This window comes from Lutra lutra, chromosome 4, assembly GCF_902655055.1.
Source record: "Lutra lutra chromosome 4, mLutLut1.2, whole genome shotgun sequence".
NCBI classification, from domain to species: domain Eukaryota; kingdom Metazoa; phylum Chordata; class Mammalia; order Carnivora; family Mustelidae; genus Lutra; species Lutra lutra.
In genome coordinates, this window is record NC_062281.1 from 82,289,671 (window position 1) to 82,306,367 (window position 16,697).

The 16,697-nt window shown below is 35.2% G+C and overlaps 1 protein-coding gene across 1 annotated transcript in view; it reads right to left on the minus strand.

Moving 5' to 3' along the window:
* Window positions 1-16,697, minus strand: part of SNTG1 (syntrophin gamma 1) — a 913,181-nt gene that overhangs the window by 74,882 nt on the left and 821,602 nt on the right. Inside the window, 2 exon segments of the mRNA XM_047727784.1 lie at window positions 13,214-13,285; window positions 14,394-14,510. Coding sequence (XP_047583740.1) covers window positions 13,214-13,285; window positions 14,394-14,510 — 189 coding nt within the window.

Sequence of the window (16,697 nt, forward strand, 5' to 3'; positions counted from 1 at the left end):
ATAAATATTTTTAAAAAAGTAGAACTGCCCTATGATCCAGAAATTTCATTACCAGTTATTTACCCAAAGGATAAAAAATAGGCTTTTGAAAAGATACATGCACCCTGATGTTTATAGTAGCATTATCAACAACAGGCAAACTGTGAAAAGAGCCCAAATGTCCATCAACTGATGAATGGATAAAGATGCAGCATAGATATACAACGGAACATTGCTCACCCATCAAAAAAAAAAAAAAAAATGAAACCTTACCATTTGCAATGACATGGATGGAGCTAGAGTGTATTATGCTAGAGAAATAAATCAGTCAGAGAAAAAAACACCACCATATGATTTCACTCATATGTGGAATTTAAGAAACGTAACAGATGAACATAGGGAGGCAAAGAAAGATAGAGGCAAACCAACTATAGGAAAGAAACTGAAGGTTGTTGGAGAGGAGGTGGGTAGGAGATGGTTAAATGTGTGACCAATATTAAGGAGAGCATTTCTTGTGATGAGCACTGGGAGTTGTATATAAGTGATGACTCACTAAAGTCTATTCCTTGAAACTAATATTAGACTGTATGTTAACTAACTGGTATTAAAATAAAAACCTGAGCAACAGCAAAAAAAAAGATGTAATCTTGGGGCACCTGGTTGGCTCAGTGGGTTAAGCCTCTGCCTTCAGCTCAGGTCATGATCTCAGGGTCCTGGGATCAAGGCCCTCATCAGGCTCTCTGCTCAGTAGGGAGCCTGCTTCCCCCTCTCTCTCTGCCTATCCCTCTGCCTATTTGTGATATCTCTCTCTGTCAAATAAATAAATAAAATTTTTTAAAAAAGATGTAATCTCAAGGTAAATTTTAATGCTCCTAATATCATTATTTAGAAAAATATGTGTTGGGCCCCTGGATGGCTCAGTTGGTTAAGCATCTGCCTTTGGCTCAGGTCATGATCCCATTGTGCTGGGATGGAGCCCCACATAGGGCTCCCTGCTCAGGAGGAAGTCTGCTTCCCCTCATCCTCTGCCCCTTCTCCCTGCTGGTGTTCTTTCTCTCTCTCTCTTTCTCAAATAAATAAATAAAATCTTTAAAAAAAAAAGAAAAGATAAGAAAACTACATGTTAATTGAAAATACTTCTTCAGGCATTTCAGAGCTTGGCCAAAGACTCTTTTTTTCCTGACAGATGTAATATAATTTTATAGCTACTAAGCTAAAAGGGGAAGCAAACAATGAAATCTAATCACATAAGTTAAATTTAATAAATCTGGTTCATATATGTCTTTAAAAAAAACAAAAAAACCTGACCCACTGAAAAGCCCATTTCTAACAGTATATGTCCTGACATATTTAATGTAAACATCACAGGCCTGTAAAACCATACTTTAAAGGTTTATGATCTAGTGAGGACAGAGAGCAGAATGGGTCCAGAGAGTTGGTCCTCACGTGTTCCTTCTACAGCAGTGACTGAGTAGTCATAACCTAGAGTGCCTCTAATTTTCATTGTTAATACTTTATAAAGTGGGAAGTGAGCAATGGGTACAACTTATTCAACTCTTTAAAATATGCAAAGGATATGGACATTGGGGAGGGTATGTGCTATGGTGAGTGCTGTGAAGTGTGTAAACCTGGCGATTCACAGACCTGTACCCCTGGGGCTAATAATACATTATATGTTTATTAAAAATAAAAATTAAAAAAAAATTGCAAGGGATAACTAACAGGATATAGACAGTGTTGAGTGTGTGTTGCTGAATTTCTATGGAAAAATATTAATCACAGAAGTTGATATCATTCTAAACAATAGAAAAATAATAATAACAATATTTTATTAATAAATATATAATAAAACAAATATAATTATTGATAATAATAAAATCATATGATTAAAAACTGGAACTGAAAATTATCTATGACACTATATCTTTAAAGAAAAAAGACATTCTAAAACAACTTGAAGGAGATTTCAATGCTTTTCTGCAATGTTCCTTCATGAATGAAGGCCTCAGAAGTGGCTTATACCTGGTTTCTTCCAGTACTAAAACTTTATGTGCACCAGTGTAAATAATAATATAAGGTTTTGGAAGGTCAAACAGATTTAAGATTTCATACAATAGTAAATCTGCAAGGTAGAAAATGTCTATAAACAAAAATCCAAATATATTAAGTCTAGAGAGATTACCACAAAACCTAAAATAGACCTGAAAGAGTTTATACTGAATTGAGGAATACAAATAATTTTCTTCTTACAGGATGAATCCTTGAGATTGGCACCAAATGGATTTGGGCAATAAAGCCAATTTTCTTTTTCTTTTTTCTTTTTTTTTTCAGCATAACAGTATTCATTATTTTTTTTTAAAGATTTTATTTATTTATTTGACAGACAGATCACAAGTAGGCAGAGAGGCAGGCAGAGAGAAAAGAAGGGAAGCAGGCTCCCCGCTGAGCAGAGAGCCCGATGTGGGGCTCGATCCCAGGACCCTGGGATCATGACCTGAGCCGAAGGCAGCGGCTTTAACCCACTGAGTCACCCAGGTGCCCCAGTATTCATTATTTTTGCACCACACCCAGTACTCCATGCAATCTGTGCCCTCTACAATACCCACCACCTGGATCCCCCAACCTCCCGCCCCTTCAAAACCCTCAAATTGTTTTTCAGAGTCCATAGTCTCTCATGGTTCACCTTCCCTTCCAATTTCCCTCAACTCCCTTCTCCTCTCCATCTCCCCTTGTCCTCCATGCTATTTGTTAGGCTCCACAAATAAGTGAAACCATATAATAATTGATTCTCTCTGCTTGACTTATTTTAACTCAGCATAATCTCTTCCAGTCCCACCCATGTTGCTACAAAAGTTGGGTATTCATCCTTTCTGATGGAGGCATAATACTCCATAGTGTATATGGACCACATCTTCCTTATCCATTCATCCGTTGAAGGGCATCTTGGTTCTTTCCACAGTTTGGCGACCATGGCCATTGCTGCTATAAACATTGGGGCACAGATAGCCCTTCTTTTCACTACATCTGTATCTTTGGGGTAAATACCCAATAGTGCAATTGCAGGGTCATAGGGAAGCTCTATTTTTAATTTCTTGAGTAATCTCCACACTGTTCTCCAAAGTGGCTGCACCAACTTGCATTCCCACCAACAGTGTAAGAGGGTTCCCCTTTCTCCACATCCTCTCCAACACATGTTATTTCCTGTCTTGCTAATTTTGGCCATTCTAACTGGTGTAAGGTGGTATCTCAATGTGGTTTTAATTTGCATCTCCCTAATGTAAAGCCAATTTTCTAACTTTCTCCTTAAACAAAAGGTATGTTCTCACTAACTGCCCACACAAAATTTTCATAACCAGAAAATTATTATGGAAGATTTTTCAATTATTTAAATACTTTTTTAAAATGCTAAACCTATTCATATTTTATGAGTATTATATAAATTTCACTTGAAATGTGTTTCATTTGGAAGATTTTCCTAACATAGCTATATTCTCTTGTTTTATTAAAATTATTGGAATAAGTTATAATATTAAGATTTAGAATAGCAATGCTCCCAGTACTTATTTACAGAATTAGCCGGGCTATGTTTCTAGTCAGACTGAAGGAAAATAGATTTCTGCAACATGAAGTTGTGATAATTCATAAACATATTGTTCTTAAACCCACTTAAATGAGGAAGGAATGTGCCATAAATAGTTAGATATTAAGAAAGACAGGGATGGGTTTTGGTTATTTGGAAAACAAGATTAGGTATCTTTTGTGTATAACATTCTCAAGGAGGGGTAACTGAATTTTTTTATTCCCACATTCCATTGCTAAGAGATAATTGTCTGCTTTAAATAAGGACATTGAGTTTTTTTAGAAGCTTTATAAAAGTATTTTAAGTCTGTAAATATTCTAACAAAAAAGATAAAATTTGAGGAATCATCAGGTTTCAGAAGTCATGTACAATGCTAAAATATTAATAAATCCAAGACAATTCTAAAATAAAAATATAAAAGATAAAGTCAAATGTTTATCAATTATGATCATTGCGTTTCATTAAGAAAGGAGGCTGGATTTGAAGTAGCTGTCGCTGGCATTGTGGACAGCAGTCACCCTGTCTTTGCTGTCCCGAGGCATTTCCACAGACAGATATCAGGGTAAGAGAAACCATAATTCTTATCCAGAGCAGTAACACTACCTTAATTTACAGTTTGTAAAGCCTCTTAAAAAATGACCAGTGTGGGTATCTGGGTGGCTCAGCCAGTTGGTGACTGCCTTCAGCTCAGGTCATGATCCTGGACTTCCAGGATCAAGTCCCACTTCTGTCTCTCTGCTCAGTGGGGAGTCTGCTTCTCCCTCTGACCCTCCCCTCTCTTATCCTCTCTCTCTCTCATTCTCTCTGTCTCTCTCAAATAAATAAAATCTTTAAAAAGAAGTCACCAGTGAAATGCAGAGGGAAAAAAATAAAACATAGTTTAAGAAGCTTGGATTCAGGAAGTGATTGCACATTTTAGGACGATTTAATTCTCTGGTGAAACGCTAAGAAATGAAGAACCCTAGCCATTTTTAAATGACTTAATAAAATGCAAAACAATTGATACACTTTGAAGAATAGTTATTAATATTTATTATCTAAAAAATGAAAACTGAAATAAATTTATCCAGAAAATGCAGACATATCTTTTTTTGCTGAGATGGTTTCCCTAAAAAATAATTTTCAAAATTGGTAACTTCAGAGTCAAATAATATCCTTCCCATTAATAATGCCATTGGCATAAAATTCTACTCAAAATTAATTCTTTATCTAAATTACAAACCATTAGTTCTTGCCTAATAATGATATCAATATACTCTGATGCCACATGTTATCTTCCACATTTTGTTTCTTGTAATATCTTCATTTATGAATATATTATATACTTGAATGTCATTGTTAATTTTTTTTATTTTTGCTTTTATTTAAATCGGATCATAAAAAAATTTGGAGCAGCTCTTTCCTGTTTAAAACACTAGTAGTAAGGATAAAAGAAATACTAATACTGGATTTAGCTTTTTAGTTACCAATATAATAACTATGAAATACAGGAATATATTTGATATCAAAATATGAAGCTCATGAAAAAAATTCACTTAGTTAAATACTTCTTTCTTTAATATGGGATTAATTTAATTTTTTATTATTATTTACATTTGATAAAATTATTTTTTCCTTTTATCTTTTTCTTTATTCTACTCATTTTAACAATGATTTTTAGTTACTTGTATTTAAGCAAAATTTTAATCAGTATTGTCTTAAAATGTTCTTTACCAGCAAGACTGCCTTTAGAGGGAGGGTTGAACCTCTGCCTTCGGCTCAGGTCATGATCTCAGGGTCCTGGGATCGAGCCCCGCATCAGGCTCTCTGCTCAGCGGGGAGCCTGTTTCTCTCTCTGACTGCCTCTCTGCCTACTTGTGATCTCTCTCTCTGTCAAATAAATAAATAAAATCTTTAAAAACAAAGTACCTTTAGAATGATTTGCTGCATCTACTCTACATGAGACAGGGTTATTTTTCTTGTATGTTTGTTTTATAGTTCTATTTAGCAAATTTTGAAATGTGATATTTTTATTACAATCACATAAAGAAAATTTGCCTGTGAATTACAAAGGCTTATTTCTTGACCATTTGATAATTGCCAACGTGATACCTCATCACCCATCACCCCCATAATTTCCTATGTAGTTTTAACAAATAAGACCCTTAGGATATTCACCCACATCACTATAATACAACCATGAGAACAGGGAATTTGACATTGTCTACTGTTGCTCTATAGTCCTTATACTTCATTCATGATTCACCAGTTCAGAATCATCTTGGTATGGAGTTGTCATGGCTCCCATTGCCTTAAATGGGAAGAGTACCTGGCCTTACCCTGACTCTAATAACTTTGACACTAATACCTTTTTTTTTTGAGAGAGAGAGCGAGCAGGAGAGGGGCAGAGAGAGAGGGAGAGAGAATCTTAAGCAGGCTCCAGGCCCTGCACAGAGCCCCATTCGGGGCTCAATCTCAGGTCCCTGAGATCATAGCCTGAAACGAAATCAAAAGTCAGATGCTTAACTGATTCAGCCACCCACGGGCCCATAATAGTTTGACCACTATTGAAGTTTTGACACTACTGAAGACTGCCGGCCAGTTGTTTTGTAGACTGTGCCTCCAATGGGTTTTTCTGACATTTCCTTATGATTAGAATAGATCACATCACACTAGATTAAATTAAATTTTGTTGGGTTTCATCATTATTACATTAAATTAGACCAGATGTTTCTCATGGTTAGATTAGGTTTATTATACAGTTCTAGGAGGAATGAGAGAGACCTGATATTCTTCTACTAATTGTGATATTCTACTATCATACCATCAGGCATAATGCTTTTGATTTGTTCCACTAATAAAATGTTAATTTTGATCAACTTGTGAAGACTGTGAAGTCCCCTGTGAAGTTACACTTTTCTCTTTTGAAATTGTAGTAAGTACTGTGTAGGGAGGTATTTTGAAACTATTAAGTGTTCTGTTTCTTATTGAAGTTTCCACTTATTTACTTATTTTTGTGAAGATAGATTCATGGCTTTCTATTTTGAATATCAGTTTGTCCCAGATTTGTCAGCAGGTACCCTTGAAGCAGTTCTGTGTCTTTTGACATATCTCCTTCATTCTTTAAGCACTTTCTGATTTTCTGGGACAATATAATGATTTGAACTTATCTTTTACTTTCTATGTTGCAGTCAACCCAGCAACAATTTTTCTATAGTGTTCTGGCTCCTCGTAGTGGAGGATGGTATTAAGAAAGTGATAACTGGTTGCTGGATGTGCTCTTGCTGTTGGGGAGTCTCTGAACCAGGTACTCTCAGGAGGCAGGGTAAGGTCTGTGCGCGCACACACACACACCAATTATATAGCAGTATTTCTTTTTTTTTTTAATTATTTTTGTTAACATAGAATGTATTATTGGCCCCAGGGGTACAGGTCTATGAATCCATCAGGCTTACATACTTCACAACACTCTCCATATAACATATCCTCCCCAATGTCCATAATCCAACTACCCTTTCCCTACATATAGCAGTATTTCTAATTCTAATCCAGCTCCACTGGGTTTATTTCGGGCTGTCCTGCCATATTTGCAACTCTTATGTCTGACAGTGAGAAATCAGGCTCCCATTCCCCATCCCCATATCTACTTGGTTGAATATCTTTCTCTCTTTCTCCATCTCCCACCAACACACATAGAAAAGCTCTCCTCACTCAGCGCAGCCAGCCATAATATTGTGGCATTTTCATCCTGAAAATGATTTTGAAAGAGTATCACTGTGATTATACTAACCACTATGTATATTTTATCAAAAATTTAAACTTAAAACATATAACGTTAGTATGGAAAGCAGTATTCTAAAAATTAAAAAAAAAAAAAAAGAGAGATGGTCTTTCAAAAAGGCTTGCTCCTCCTCAGTCTAATGCTGGCTCTGAAAGGGGTAAGCTTTAACTACCTACAAACCAAGTAGACCTCCTCCTTTGCAAGGTTTGCTAGCCACGTGATATTAGGAGGTTCATACAATTCAACTACATTGAACTAGGTCAGATACTCCATTCACACCTCCTGCGTTTCCTCATGTCTTGATTGGCTAACAGGATAATTACTATGCCTTGGCTTTCACATCATGCTGATAGGTCCTGTCATTCTCTTACTAGGAAGCATCTGATCACTGAAATTGAATTACTAAATCCAGCTGTAGGATGAGATTCAGTTTACATGAGGAATTGTACTTAAGGATGGCACTTTGGGTATTCTCCAGCTGGGAGATAGCACAGGTGCCCAGTTAGGTACAGACAAAACACAGGGAGTAACTTCTCTTTCCTGTGGAAGCTGATATTTTAAAGTTATTTTTGTTTGAAGAGACAACCAAAGAATATACAGCACTCCAAAGTCATACGGGAAAAAGTACTAAAGAATTGCATTGGATAGCTGGTAAAAACTATAATGCATTTTTACAAATTTTCCAATGTTTCTGGTGTTTCTTTTAAAATTATTCTGTGTTGTGATTTTTTTCCTCATTCTAAATATTCACTTTCATGCCCAATTTTTATTCCTAGTTTTACTTTTTATTTTTTTTAATGAGGCCCCAAATTGAATAAATGAGAGGTCCCAGGACATCTGGACATACTCCTCTTGATCAGCACATGAGGTCCTCTAATGTCAGTGTACCCAGTGCTAAGAATCAGTATGCTATCAGTTAATTATCTAGAGTACTGGTTTTGCCACTTTATATAAAGTATCTGTTGGTCATTCCTTCTTCTCCTAGTTTCAGAAAATAAAACAGAATTCTAGTTTCTGTTTTTCCTTTTTTCTCTAATCTCCATGGTATTTCAAGTTCCTCACCAATTAATTGCCCTTCCTAAATTTGAGACATATAACATCTGAGATTTCCATAAGGCATGCCAGCAGTCAGGTACAATGGGGTCTGGGCAGGACATGTGCACTGGAGGTTATAGGGCAGAAATGCCAGTTTCCCTGCTGTGCCTCTTATACTGGAGGAGCTGGCCTGGCCTTAGACATGAGTGAGGACAGCCATCTCTAGTACTGGGCTGCCAGTGGATTTACAAAGCTGACAGCCATTGTAAGTAGGAAAGAGGACTATCAATTAAGATTAAGAAGGAGAAATATTTATTAACTTTGGCGGAAAGGGAGAAGGTTTAACCTAGGTTTTGGTAGATTAGACAAGAGGACAGAATTCTGTGAGACAGAATTAAAGGCTTTCTTGAGGTGCAAGCTCAGAATTCAACACATGGTGAGTTTTTTTCCAGCTGCATTCAGCTACACTGTGGTCTTAGAGTGAGAACTCAGGCAATCATTTTGCCCAAGAGTCAGATAAACCAGAGCGGTTAAGAGAGGACAGGCCTTACAGGCCTGTGGCTCTCATGAGGGTAATTACCACTGCAGGCCTCCATGCAGTCTTCTGACTCTGCCCCTCTTCTGACCCTGCACCTCTCCAGCCCACTGCCCATGTCTTGTTGGAATGGGTCATCTCTATCCCAGGATCTTGGTGGCAGCTCCGGAGTATCCCTCCACCCCATCCCTCCCATCCTGTCTCATGGTACAGTTAGAAGACTATTTTAAAGATGGCAAACTCAGTCACTTCTCAGGCTTGAAATTCTTAGGGGGCTCCTTTGTTCTTCAGATAAGTTTTATATTCCTTTTTATTGTCTTTTAACAGCTTCCCCTCCCCCCACGCAAGCAGCAGCATAGCTCCATACCCAAATTACAGACATACGGAATGTTTTTTTAGTTGTTTAAATGACACATATTTCTTTGTACACCTGGAAAAGTTTACCCATTACTTCCTATATGCACAATGCCCACTTCTTCTCCCACTCACCAAACTCTAACTCTAAATAAAAGACATCATCTGAACCCTTTAATAATCATTTATCTTTCAAGTTTATTTAAGGCCTCCTCCAAAATGGCCCTTCTATATTCCTTGGTCATCTAGGCTTTTTGGGAGCTCAGCTCTCCTCTCCAGATGCATGGGATCCCTAATACCTAGTTAGGTGGCTGGCACATAGAGAGTACTTCATGGACATTTGTAGCATGAATTAATTCATAAAAATACATTCACATATCGATTAATGAATTGCCAACCTTTAGAGCATCCCATGCTTTGTTAGCTCCACTGAACAGAAGAAATTGAAGGTCAAAGTGCTGACTATATTTGCAAAGGGTAATGTATTTAGTAACAGAGTTGTCATTTTTTGTCAAGAGTCTTGTTCTGAAAATTTTGTTCTCTCATCACCTGGCTGGCTTTCTCATTTTCATTTCTGTCTAATTTATCAATGCTTTTCCTGAAAGAGAAAGAGGTAATATAGTATATTTAAGAGCACAGATTTCTAAGACAGACTGCAAGATTCAGATCCTTACTTCTGGCATTTACTAGCTATTGTGACCTTGAGCTATTTACTTAAACTCTCTTTGCCTTCATTTCCATTTATGTGAAATGGGAAAAATAATTGCTTCATAGTGGTGTTGTAAAGATTAAGTAAATTATTATGTCAAGAAACTGAGAACAATACCTGGCACTTATGTGTTAGCTTTATATAATGGGTAACTATTATTACTTCATTTTTCTAAGTACTGGTATAGCTTCCTATTGGAAGAGAGGAAGAGGTTTTCTCTATTAATAGTACCAGGCTAGATGTTCTGTTGTCCAGATTATTAAACTTGCCTTTAAATTTGCCTTATCCGAGAGATACCTTTCTGGAGACTGAAGTCTACAATCCATACATCTGCACAGGACTGTTCCCTCATGGCAGTAGACGGCTGGGTTACAGAAGACCTCCTTCAGAATTGCTTCCCAGACCCAACTCTCTGAGTCTGGATGTGCTAAACCAATCATCCTCCAGGCACTGATCCGAATGCAGGAAAAGTATCCATTTAACACTGAGTCTCATGTTCACTCTATTCTTGTGCTATATCACATTTCCATTTGGGAAAAAGAATCCTCAGCAGACAATTTTGTGTGCCAAATGTAAATTCATGAAGCACAGAAAATTAGTGTTGTATTGATTAATGGTAGGAGAGCTTTCTTATTACATATCACAAGTAAGAGTAAAGTTATATTCTATTGAGCGTCTAAAAATACTTATCTCCAGGCTTCACTAAATTACGTAAAAAATTTTCCCAAAGCAACTAATGAGCTAATAGGAAATTATATAGGAACAGATAAATGAGAAGTGCTCTTTGATTTTAATTTGGGCTGAGAACAAATGCACAGGGACTTGTAGATATTTGTAATGGTGGTATAAATTGGTATGACTTTTCTAAGAAGGAATTTAGATACCTAAACCTAACATCATGAATATGTTGAAATATTTTCCACCCAGGATTTCCAAAACTCAGAATTTAGATTAAAAGAAATAACTAGAAAGTTACATAAAAGTCTGTGGGGGAAACATCAATTCTTTGCTATTGACTTTTTGTGTGTGTGCCTTCATGTTAACTTAATGTTATGTCTGCCACCCTACTGATAGGTAAGCTCAGTGAAAGAAGGGAATTTTTCTGCTTTTTGTTCCCCCAGCCATATAATAAGCACTTAGCAGATTACCTGGTGTATGTCAAATATTCAACCACTATCTATTATATAAATTAGTCATTGTTGTGATGTCTGATAGAACAAATGAGAAAGCACCTAAACGGGTAAATAAATATGGCCAAATGATGGTATACATTACATCTACCAAAAGGTCAAGGTTTTTTTTTTTTTTTTAAGTATATTGACATAAAAAAACTCTACATTTTTACATAAGAAAAGATTACAAACCATATAATCTTAACATTGTAAAAAAAAAATTAAGAGAAATGAAGTAGTGAGTGGTTACATAGAGCCACACATAATTCTTATTCTCTCCTTTAAAACTGTCCTTATTTCAAGTAATACCATAAACTGAATTATTTTTAAATGCTCAATCTGCCTTTTTTTTTTAATTTAAGAGAGGCTTATAAAGACCATATAGCTACTTGGAAAATGATTAGGAAATAATTTAAATCTAAATAAGAATATAGAAATGCATCCTGGATTACTACTATGAAAAAGTTACATTAATGTAGGGCTAAGGAATTGACAAAACTGACTTGATAGAGTAGTGAGTTTTGGTTTATTTTTTCCTTTATTTTTTTCTTTCTCCCCTTCTTTCCCTCTTTCCTTTCTCCCCTTCTTTCCCTCTCTCCTCCCTGTCCCCCTCCCTTCCTTCCTTTCTTTCCCACTTCCTTCCTTCTTCCCCCTCTCTCTTTAATTCTTTCTTCTGAATTCCACCATTTTTTGGCTAAAAATTTTAATTAGAATCTCATTCAATTAGATTAAATTATAATTCCATTAGCTGTTTTGGTATTTATTTTTAAAAAACTGGAGTTGGGCATGTTCTCCTTTTCTTCAGACACTTCTACATCTTTTAGGAGTTGTCAGGGCTTTCTTTACTAAAAATCAACTCAAGTATGTCAGAGTTGCTCTTCCTCCATCTACCCCAAAATAGAACCAGAACCATACACAGTAATCAGCAAACAATGACCTTTATTTTTATTTTGTTCTTGTGCTACTATGAATGTTAGCTTTAATCTAGGATTATTTTGTAGGGAAGAAAAATTATGAGCATTTCTGAGGTAATAATATTTTTTGTTTCTCAGCCTTCAGATACTTTTGATACATTTCATTTATGTTGTAAATATTCCAGCATTTTCTACTGAATCTTTAACTAGAAGAAAATAATCAACATAAAATGGAGGGAACTTAGTTCTTCTTGGCTACACAAACAAGGTCAACCTTAACAAGGATTTAATTATCATCTTCCAAGTTTATAGACCTCAGAGTAAAAACTGAATGCAGATTATTATTTAGGTTTTATAAATTATTCCCAGTTTGCTTCTTAAAAATGGCTACAGAAACCATTTAGAATTTTACAGAATTCTCGATGACTTCCCATTCCAATTATCTTGTGTATTGCCAGAACTTTAATTGATTTATGACAATTATATATTCTTTGGTGTACTCAGAAGTACCTAACTCTGACATTAAAAAAAAAAAAGGTAGGGGGCGCCTGGGTGGCTCAGTGGGTTAAGCCGCTGCCTTCGGCTCAGGTCATGATCCCAGGTCCTGGGTTCGAGCCCCACATCGGGCTTTCTGCTCAGCAGGGAGCCTGCTTCCTCCTCTCTCTCTGCCTGCCTCTCTGCTTACTTGTGATTTCTCTCTGTCAAATAAATAAATAAAATCTTTAAAAAAAAAAAAAAAAAAGGTAACCTAACTCTGAAGTTTTAAAAAAAAATGATCTTTCTTTGCACATGCCTTTATATTTTCTGCATTTTCTAATTCGTTTTTTCTAAGACTTTTTTTTCTGTTTTATTTAAAAAAAGAAAAACAAAACAAAACAAATATGGTAATAATTGAAGTTTAAATTAATACCATTTTCAGTTGAATTTCTCCCTCAATGAACTAAGCTTTCTGTTCCTCTCCCCAGACAGAGAGACTACAGAATCTTCTTAGTAATTACTTAAACTGATATGAGGGTGCTTATATAATTCTCTGCATTCTATTCATTATATATTTTTTTCTTTTATCTTTATCTTTTATATCCTTGCATCATTTGTTTTCGTGAACTACTTATGAGCACAGAACCATTGGTAAGGAAAAGCCATGAAAATTTTCACTACCTATTTATTGTTCATACCTTGAGAATCTTGCACATAATCTCATAAACTGAAAATGTTTTCTCTGCTCGGGTCCAGTCCCATGTTGTCACCTTTAAAAGATGAGAAACTTTTATGTCATTTGTTTTAGAAAGGTAACCCTGATTTCCTTCTTATTTTATTTATATATTATGGTACACAAGGAAACTTTCCTATATGTTCTATATATCTCAGTTGTGGAGCTATTTTTATAGAGGTCCATGTGTGGTATTTTGGTTTCCTCTCTTCTAAGTTTATCACCATTTCTCTTCCTTTGTCAGCAAGTGTTTTATGTTCTATGTAACAATCTTCACTTGCCCAATGTACTTACATATTTTAAATAATGTGTATATTATCTACATATAAATACTAAGTTTTTATATTTCACACACATAGTAATTTTGCCACCAGTTACATACAAAGTAGAATACTAGATGTCAATGCTGGCTTTAATTTTTTAAAAAGACATCATTTATATCAGGAAGTCATTTCAGGTTGTGAAGGCCTTATAACATTGTGAAGACACCAAACACCACAGTGAAGTCATTTCACTTTTTTATGTTTAAAATATGTATTTGTCTAGTCATAAGAAATTTTTCAGAGTAGGAATATAATAAAATATATAAATATTAATGGCTTTTTTCCAGCCTTCTGGGTCCTTTGAACTTCGTGGAGACATAGTCCTTCAAAATAGCAACAGGTCAGACTTGATATTTCCAAGACCCTATGTAATATCAGACCGGTAAGTGAGTGGTCTGGCATTTGATATTTATATTCAATAAATATTTATGGAGAATCTTCTACTGTGTAAGGTACATGTTTCCAGAAGAAAGACCTTAGGTCCAATAGGTACCCATACATATTTAGTACAAAGACCAATGACTAGAAAATAGGATATCAAAATGCTATATTTTTTAATTTAGATAGACCTGTATCACATAGACAAACATGTTTTGAAGGTCATAAATTCCTGGACAGAAATGCTTTTCAGGGTTATAAAGTAAATATTTAATGCTAGAACATATATTTTTAGGAAGATATTTTCAGAACATTTGGACCGTTTTCCATTTTTTCTGTATTTTATTTTTAAAATATGTTGGTAATATGGTATTTACTATTATTAACTTGATGTCATTCTGTAGTGATAATATGGATAAAAAAACACTGGATGAAGACACTTACTGGAGGTGCCAGAAACTTGTAAAGACATGATCCCCTCAGGGCTAGAAATGTCGGTGAGTACACACGGTCTTGCAAAGGGTCTTGCTCCCGTGCTTCACACCAGCCCATGTAGACTATCTACAAGAAAATTGAACATGATTAACAGTAAATAAAAGAAATGTCTCATTACAGATATGTACTTTTCATACCTTGAATATTTTAATTCTCTCATAAAATTATCAAAGTAATAGATGAAAAAAATACATTAGACAGATATACTTTCCAATAAGTGAATGTAAACCACTCCTAAGAGTTTGTTTCCATCAGTACTTATCAAGTGTTTGCTTGTTTTGTGATCCAACTTGGCATAAATTATATTTCCCACTCTCCACCATTCCTATATAAACTATAAAAATGTTTCTTTGTAATAAAATTTATTGACTTATCCTATCAGTTTCCCAATTAGTGGCATTTTACTATGAGGATGTGCTCCCAGGATAAAATATTTAAGTGGGTAAAGGAGATGAGTCAAAGACAAGTACCTTGTGTCACTACCACTGCTGTGGCATACTATACCTCCCCTCTAACTGACAGGATGAGATGATAACTTTTCTTGTTTTAATCATAAATCTAATATGAATATAGTTTATTCAAACATTATTCATATATTTAATGGCAATGACAGCAGCACTTTTGTCTCTAGACCTTAAATATTGATAGGTCAATTTCCAAAATGAAATTATCTGAGATAAGACACTCCTCTTTCAATCATTTGATTGTTGTGAAGCTCAAATATATACATAAGCATTTATTCAATGAGTTTTATATTCCTGACAATATATTCATATATCATTTATCTCTTACTATAACTCTATGTAATAGAAGTATCTGGGATGATATATTTCCTACCTCACGTAACCTACTTTGATTTTGTGGTTGCTCTTAGACTTTTGTTCTTAGACTTTTGTTCTTATTGTTGTTTTGAAATCTGTTATGACTAATGGGGTATTAATGCACATGACACAAGTAGAGCTGGGCTTAGTATCTTGTGCTTCTGCTATTACTATGAGAAAAGCATACCCAAGGTATGTGGGATCAACCAGAGCCAGAACTACCTGCTGGACAAAGCTTAGTCAAGCCTAGGCTAGCAGCTAATTCAAGACAACCAGTTCACTTGCAGAGAGAAATAAAACACAGATAAATAGACTTCCCATGTTCCCAGGTTAGAAGAATTATTTTTAAAAAAATATTCGTAATATCCAAATTGACCTAGGGATGCAATACCATTCCTATCAAAATCCCAATGGCATGCCTTATAGAAATAGAAAAATTATCTTAAAATTCATATGGTACCACAAAAGACCCTGAGTAGCCAAAGCAATACTGAGCAAGAAGAACAAAGCTAGAAGCATTCTACTTTCTGATTTCAAAAAATATTACAAAGCAATCGTAACCAAAACATAAGATATGGGCCTTAAAGGAGATATGTAGAATGAAACAGAAGTGAGAGCCCAGAAATAAATCTGTGCATTCAAGATTAGCTGATCTTTGACAAAGATGCAAGAATGAGCAATGAGGAATGGATATTCACTTGAATAAACAGACTGGGAAAACTGGATAATCACCTTCAGATAAATGAAATTGGATCCTTATCTCACCATATACAGAAATGAATTAACTCAACTCAACTCAAAATGAATTAAAAACTTAAATGTAGGCCCTAAAACCATAAACCACAAGAAATGCATTTTTAAAACATTATGCATTTCCTGTGTATATCTCCCAAACTGGTTACAATTAAAAAGACAGGAAGTGACAAATTTTCATGAGGACATGTAGCAATGTAAAAGCTCATATAAAACTGGTAGGAGTTTGATTCTTCACTTCCATTATCAACTCAACACAAATGTGTATACATATGCACTGAAGCACATATATAAGAATATTCATGTAGCAGGGTGCCTGGGTGGCTCAGTCAGTTAAGCATCTATGTTTGGCTCAGGTGTTGATCCCAGAGTCCTACATCAAGCTCCATGCTGGGCTCCCTGCTCAGTGGAGTCTGCTTCTCCCTCTGCCCTTCCCTCTGCTGGTGCTCACTCTCTCTCTCTGTCAAATAATAAATAAAATCTTAAAAAAAAAAAAAAAGACTACTCATGTAGCAATATTTTTCCTAGTTCCAACTATGTACCAGATAGTTCAAGGTATTAAAATGTGTACCCTAAAAATATTTTATAGATTAAAAATAGCAGTAAATTGTGGCATAATAAAGCAATAGTATAAAGCAAGGAAAATTAGTAAATTATAGTTAAATGGAAAAACATAAAT